Raw genomic sequence first — 7,666 nt, forward strand, 5'->3', positions numbered from 1 at the left:
GTAACACGTATTTAAACCCTCTGATACATACACCTTGAATGCAAGAGAGATTAATTTATAAAAAGAAAAATGAATGCATAGTGTACTGAACAGAACTTCCGCGGCACGTCAATTCTCTCCAATTGTAGTGTACCATGATGTCCACAACCATAACATGGACATATGTGGTCTATAAATCCTGTGCAGGCAACTGCCTTTCTTCTTTAACGTACGTTAATATCCTAGCAACCATAAACTTCAAACTTGCAAACAGGCGAAATCGTATTCCATTTCCACGCCCGGCCCACCCGGCGACAGAAGAGAGATGGACACCCTTCAAATTCTTCGCATGAATGGCGGAGAAGGAGAGACCAGCTATGCAAAGAATTCAGTCGTACAGGTTTGATTACATGCATATTATTAACCATGTCAGCAGTACATGATACTCGTAATTAAGATGTTAAGTCTATTACTAATACATATAATACTACTTGACACTACTTCACATAGATTTAAATGTGATCCCTAGCAAAAGAGATGATATAAGATTTATACTTTATAGCCACTTGGACTGTTGGACATGCTCTTATAAGTTATTTCTGTTCGTGTGAGATGTTTAAAAGAAGACATGGATGGATGTTGGGGATGATAGAGTAAATAAAGTTTCTTTTTGTCGCAGCCCTGTCTCTTTTTTTCCAATTGAACTTTTCTTTGGTTTCTTGTCGCTGGAAGTCACATGTAATTTCTCTTGATGTTACTGGCAGAGGAAGATAATGAGCTATGAAAGTCCAAGTATTGAGGAAGCAGTGACTGACATATTGTGCAAGAATTTCTCGGAGACCATGGGCATGGCAGATTTAGGCTGTTCATCGGGGCCTAACACTTTAACGTTGGTATCAGAAGTCATAGACATGGTAAATTCCAAAAGCCAGAAAATGGGTTTTTCGCTTCCGGAGGTAAGGGTTTCTCTTAATGATCTTCCAGGCAATGACTTCAACGATATATTCGTGTCATTGCCGACATTCTACCAGAAGCAGGAAGAAGAGAAGGGTAAAGGGTTCCGGAACAATTGCTTCATATCATGCGTGGGAGGTTCTTTTTATGGAAGGCTGTTTCCTAAGAAGAGTCTGCATCTCGTTCACTCTTCTTCAAGTCTTCACTGGCTATCTCGGGTAAATTTCATCCAAGTTTTCTTTAGACAAAGAGACTATTAAAAGTTGGCAATTATTTTAGACATGGAAAGCAGTTTTTTTCTTTTTCAAAGAAAAAGATGTCGGACAAAATTTGACTCCTTCAATTGCCTAATGCCAATATTTTCGAATCCTGTATCCGTATCTGATGGTTAGGAGTAAAAACGACGTGAGAAAAGATCGAAAGGTTTAAAAAAAGAAAGCAAAAGATCTACTCGCAGTTAGAACTTTTATGTCAAAATAATTTGGGTATTAATTGCCAAAAAAAACACCTTTCCAATCAACCTTTCTGATTTTGAATTCCAATTGACATGGCCGTAGTACAAAATCATAAACTATATATGGCAATAAAATTGCGACTGTGAATACTTTTCAATTTGGAAAGGACAATTGGCTGATGGTTTGGATTTTTTTTGGAGACATTTAGGGAAAATCTGCAAAAAATAAAGGAAAACTGAATGGAAGACAAAAGCGTACTGTTTTTCGTCTCAAAATGCATTAGTGCAAAACCAGGAATGGTCAACTAAGTTTCATACTTACTACCTTGGCAATCCTAGTAATATGCTGCTAGCATGTCAATTTCCCTAGAGATATTAAGTAAAGTATCAAATTCAAATTCCTTTTTGCGAATGCGATAATGATTGATCCTATTAATTAGTCTTCTCTTGTATGTTTTTCATTCTGTTATTTCTTTTCTAATTTTTCAACATTTTTCTTTTTTATACATTCAAGTTTGGGCGGTTTGACAATCAAGAAATCATTTTCACAGCATTTTCAGTTCTTGAACTGTCGATAAACATAACACTGGTGTACCACTTATAAGTGTTCTCTTGTTAATTTTTACTTTTTAGGAGAAAAGAGCCTTCTTCTTCAAAGCACGAAAATATTCCTCAATGTTTTGGTGGCTCTACGCGACTACGCTTTCATTGACCCAAGAAGATAGAATGCACCTGAATTGGATTCGTTTATTTCTTGCTTAATTCGTTAGAATAATTTGTCTATCTTGGATTCGAAACTGCCCCTTCATTAATGGTCAATAATATTCTTCTTCTTTAAAACTAAATTCTCCAAACTGTCAAAGAGACCCAACATTTTTCTTACTCAAAAATTAGAAGAACGAACTTTTCCTCAGAAATCACTTTGTGTAGGATCAACATCATGGATGGTTGTATTTGAGTTACGATCTTATTGGTGGATCACCTTTGTCTGTATACTAACTTCAAGGATAAATATTCCATACATATATAGTTTATACACTATCAAAACTTGATATATAAAAATCAATCTTAATACCGATAAAAAGTTAAAAATTGATGGCAATGTATATATATATGTGTGTGTGTGCGCTATACTAATATCGAATGCTTATGTATAGGCTCCTCCTCGTCTGGCTGTAGATGCTGCCGTACCTTTAAACAAAGGAAAGATATACATTTCCAAGACGAGTCCGTCAAGCGTTAGCAAGGCATACCTATCGCAGTTTCGGGAGGACTTGTCACTCTTTCTCAAGTCACGATCGGAAGAGATGGTCCCTGGTGGCCGCATGGTCCTATCGTTCTTGGGCAGGACCTCTGCAGATCCAGCCACGGAACATGGTGGCCACCAATGGGAGTTATTAGCCAAAGCCCTAACCAGTATGGTTTCCGAGGTGACATGCAAAAACTTTCCATTATAGTGTGTGTGTTTTTTTCTTCACTTTCTTGGTAACAAAATTTTAACAAACATGCTATTGTCCTCACTAGGATATTAGTATTGTACTTCTTCTAATTAAGTTCTAACAAAGCAAATGGCATTTTGAGAGCTTAATATTACTTCAACTTTTGGAATTTTTGTATCAGCAACGTCTTTTTTTTTAACTGTTTGATGCTGTTACCGTTAAATGCTAGTCCTAATCAGTAGTATTAACTTTTTTTTTTTTGGGGTGGGGGGGGGGGGGTAAGGAAGTAGTATTAACTTTAACTATAAATTGCAGGGACGTGTTCTAGAGGAGAAAATTGATTCCTTTAATGCCCCTTACTATGCTCCATCTTTGGAGGAAGTAAGAAATGAGGTAGAAGAAGAAGGTTCTTTCGTGATTAAGAGTCTGAAAGCCTTGGAAGTTGAGTGGGATGCAGGATTTCAAACCGATTCTGCTTGTGAAATCCAGGAGAACAAACGCAAGATATCATCTAGGGGTGGCCGAGTAGCGAAAACCATTAGGGCCGTGGTTGAATCTATGTTGGAATCTCAGTTTGGAAGGGATATTATTGATGATTTATTCGTGAAATATGCAGAATTGGTAGATGACTACTTCTCAAGGACCACGCCAATCTACATCAATTTGGTCCTGTCCGTCACGAGAAAGGGTCCCTAGCTATATGATGATTATATATGGTGATTATGATTTATGGAACAATGAAATTGTCTGAATACTCCTTGAACTAGACAATACCATTACTTCTTTCGCAGAGGTCATACATGGATTTAATTTGCTTATATATGCTTCATTCAACATTGCAGCTGGAACTATTTTGATTTCAGTGTAATGTTTGTGGTGTAGACAAGGAAATTGCTGTTGTAGTTTCAAATTTTTATTTTTCAAGGCATCAGAAATTGTTTTGAAAAAATGCTAGTGAACTATGAACGTACAATCTTTTTTTCTTTTTTTTTGATGGGATAATATTACAAGAAATGCACGTGGTGAAAGCATTGCAATGAACAAATTAAAATACAAATATATAGTTGGAAGTACAACTCGATGAAACTACATACAATCATATTTTGATGAAATGATCAAATAATAAATAACAACAAAACAGAATAATTCCCAAAGGAACAATCAGCATACTCCATATTGCCGTGTATTTATTGCTGACCTTCCTTATCTTTTTGTCCACTCTATTTCCGGGTGCTTGGTCACAGCCTCTGTAGGCTGTACTTTGGACAGTTTTAAAACATCCTCCTTATATTCAGAAAATGAAAGAAAGGAAAAAAAAAAAAAAACCAGCACTACTCAATCTCTTCAAACACAACAAGAAAAAAGATAAAAAACAAAAAAAAAAATGCACATACACACACACACACACAAAAGTAAGTGCTACTGAGACAGAATTCTGTGTGGTTCTTGCTAGCTGCATATCAAAGGCTTGAAAGCGACAAGAGGAGGAATTCAAGGCCTCTACAAATGGTGATTGTCTCGGTCAAATTCTTATTGTAAGCTTTAATTTAATTCCAATGGCTTACTTTTTAATATACATACACTCCCCTATGGGTGGTGTTATGTTTATGTTTTTTTTTTTTTTGATTGTTTTTCCTTTTTCTGGATACAAGAAGAAACTTTATCATGAACATTGTTGGAATCGTCAACTACAAATTCAGTTACAAAAGTCAGGTGACTCTTTTAGTTTTTTGGCAAAATTTTTCAATTCATGTGTAACTCTATTAGTTTCTCTAAAAGCCTAATCGACATACAAGACACTCAAATTTCGCAATTAAATTTTCGTGTCATCGATCAAAGGGCATTTTGGATTACCGAGAGACCTCCGTCTCCAAAATGATAACAGATATATTCGAGAGCCAAAACTATAGTAATGAGGTTCTTGGAATTGTATCCAAATTTTAGCGAACACCAAATTAAAATGATGAATATGGGTTAGATTATCTACTAAAGTAGAATGATTTTGTTGTTGAATATATATTTTTTAATTCTTCCACCCTCTCCACATCCTTCCCACTTTTGTTGTTTAATTATATATATATATATATATATCCATATAAATGAAATGATAAATATTTCACTAAATAAAATCAAGTATTGTTTCAAGTTTATGTTATTAGCCATAAAGCATGGTAGAACCTGATTCAGGATTTTCCAATTGGATCATTTCCAAATTAATCTGTAGTAGGATTCAGTTGCAGCATATCCTTCTTCTTAGAAAGATACATGTAATTTATTGGAAAGATAAAAAGTTGATCGGAAATTGTGTTTGTCATGTAAACAATCTCAAGAAACTCATTATTATATATACCATATATAAAAGTACTTTGAATGATTTATCGATGAGTGTTTCTTACTTTTTTGATTTGTCTAATATGCCCAAAATTATATAAAATGTTAGCTTGAGTGTAAAATTGAGTATCACAGACAATTAAGACAATACTAAATTTACAATTTGGCTAAAATTTAAACTTTATTAGTCTCATCCTCCTTGTATTTCTATTTTTAATTTGTACATAATTCTTCCTCTTATACTCGGTAAGTAGTTTCTTAATTTATAAGTAGTCTTTTAATTTGTATGTTTTTCAAGAAGTTAATAAGAAAGGACAATTGTTGGTACTAATATACGTCAAATACGCTGATTATTGCGACTATCAAAATGAATACATGCAAATTTACAATCCTTTGTGAACAGTGATTTCATGAAATCTTTGGGTGAAAATAGAAATAAGGTAATTGATGGTTGGAATTGTAAAGGCTACACAATAGCTTTTCTTTTTATCTTTTTTTTTTATGTTATTGGGAAATCAATGCCCGATTGATTAATCGACATGATTTTCACGCTCCGATCATTTCATGTAAGCTAATTATCCATATCTACATTTTTACCTTAACTTCTATTAATTTTTAATTTTGTATTGATTTTTTTTACTTGGGGTTTTCTCTTTTTTTTTGGTTAATTGTGTTGTGCTATTTGATGATGATGATTTAATAAAAATCAGATTTTCTATCTAAATTGGATAGATTTTTTTTAAAATTCCTGATGATGATTATACTGTCAATCTATGGTGTTATTCATTTAGATACATCAAATTTTAATAGATGAATTCAAAAGAATAAACCTTTTTTTTTTTGCTGTCACAATTTTAGGTCCCATTTTGCCATGCAAAAGAAGTATTTCTTTCTCTCTTTTTTTTTTGACAAATTTACATGCCATTTTACCATATAAGACAGGAATTTTTTAATGAAAATAAAATTGGGATGTTAAATTTAGACAAAAATATGATAAGAGTGAAGTCTGGTGATTTTCTTAGTAGACAATGTCTGTACGAGATAGGTATTAATCTATGTTTGCTTATTAGTGTGAGATCAATGGAGTTTGCTTTGTTAATGATTTGATATTGATTACTATTTTGTTATAATGAATAAGTTCCATTAAAAAAATATATATCTTGGTTCTAGGACCCACACCCCAGGGCGCTAATGGACTGTAATTTTGATGTCTTACCATGGTAAAATGATTTGTGCAGCAATACTATGCACGATAAAAAAAACACAATAGGTCCATTTTCCAACTTAGAGTTAGTTATAAATGCTTAGGCAATTAGATAGTAGATTAGTCCCACCAATGATCAATCAGCCTATAAATGGCCATATGATATGGATTTTCTATTATCTCATTGCATTGATGCATTTGTTGTTAAACTGAATTTTACGTTAGTACTTGCTCAAAAATTCTAAACATAAAATTCACTTAGAAAGCCACTAAGGTGCAAAGAAGTTATCAATAGTTAAGATCTCAATACCTGGCAGATAAAATTGACAACATGAAATAGTAAATTCATTCCAAGTTAATTGCCTAACATAGTTTAGTTATATCTAAAAAGTCATGACGAACATATGAAAAAAAATCATGTCATCTTCAAATCTTACTAATATCACTTATGCAAATGCAAAATTATTCGAAAATTAAAAAGATGTAAGGAATTAGGTGGTAGTCAGTAGGGCGGGTAAGGTGGGAGATTGTATCCAGTTTGAATGCAACTATCAGCTCACAGACGATAGAATAAAATATTTAGATTGATTAATATTCTTGGATTAAGGTCTATACCTCAAATGGTTAGTAACTTATTGGTTTGTATTAGACTTCAAGATCTCATTAAGTTTGTATTTAATTGAGTCATTTTTATTTATTATTTTCAAATGAAATATAGATGAAATTGAACACGTACTCATTTTTCAATAAGTCCTGATCAAGTTCGTAGAGTCAAGTGATGTTTACAATTTGAAATGATTTTCATCATATCGTTTTCTACAGTAAAGTTTCTTTGAGTTAGTGCTAGAGAAACGTGCCAAAAAAATCTCAATCGTAGTGGCTGGTAATTGATGTTCGATTATCATTTATGGCTTGCATACTTTTGGCAATTAGAAATCCAACCTTATATGCTACATGAATTGCCAAAACCTATATATGTATGGTTTCAATCAATTTTGTTTTGACAAGATCTTTTCGTGCACGTGTGTATGATTGTTCATGAAACTGGCTAGCTAGTTCCAATATTTAACTAGAGTGACCCGCCTAAATCTCATTAATTAGTCAATAAATGTAATTAAAATTACTAACATATACTACTAACCCTCTTTTGTTTTTTTTTGAAAGATTATTTTGCTACTCGTCAATTCTTTTGATTATTTAATTCTACTTTTTTTTAATGCTTTGTGATATATATATATATATATATATATATATATATATATATTTAGATTATTGTTTCGCCAAGTATAGTACCCTTTATTTGGC

At 33.0% G+C, this 7,666-nt stretch overlaps 1 protein-coding gene across 1 annotated transcript; it reads left to right on the forward strand.

Annotated features, from left to right (window-relative positions):
* The first annotated feature begins 227 nt into the window (after nucleotides 1–227).
* Nucleotides 228–3,662, forward strand: LOC113714420 (probable jasmonic acid carboxyl methyltransferase 2). Its single transcript, XM_027238238.2, has 4 exons — nucleotides 228–379; nucleotides 744–1,151; nucleotides 2,545–2,817; nucleotides 3,142–3,662. The coding sequence occupies exons 1-4, from the start codon at nucleotides 305–307 to the stop codon at nucleotides 3,520–3,522; spliced, it is 1,137 nt and encodes a 378-aa protein (XP_027094039.1). The 5' UTR covers nucleotides 228–304; the 3' UTR covers nucleotides 3,523–3,662.
* Nucleotides 3,663–7,666: the final 4,004 nt, after the last annotated feature.

The sequence above is a fragment of the Coffea arabica genome, chromosome 10c (assembly GCF_036785885.1).
Source record: "Coffea arabica cultivar ET-39 chromosome 10c, Coffea Arabica ET-39 HiFi, whole genome shotgun sequence".
NCBI lineage: Eukaryota > Viridiplantae > Streptophyta > Magnoliopsida > Gentianales > Rubiaceae > Coffea > Coffea arabica.

What these genes read in the sequence shown, in the direction of transcription:
- LOC113714420 (XM_027238238.2), top strand. Translation starts at nt 305, where the DNA reads ATGGACACCCTTCAAATTCTTCGCATGAATGGCGGAGAAGGAGAGACC. An exon ending in CAAAGAATTCAGTCGTACAG is followed by an intron (nt 380 to 743) that starts GTTTGATTACAT and finishes TGTTACTGGCAG; the next exon opens with AGGAAGATAATGAGCTATGA. An exon ending in GTCTTCACTGGCTATCTCGG is followed by an intron (nt 1,152 to 2,544) that starts GTAAATTTCATC and finishes GCTTATGTATAG; the next exon opens with GCTCCTCCTCGTCTGGCTGT.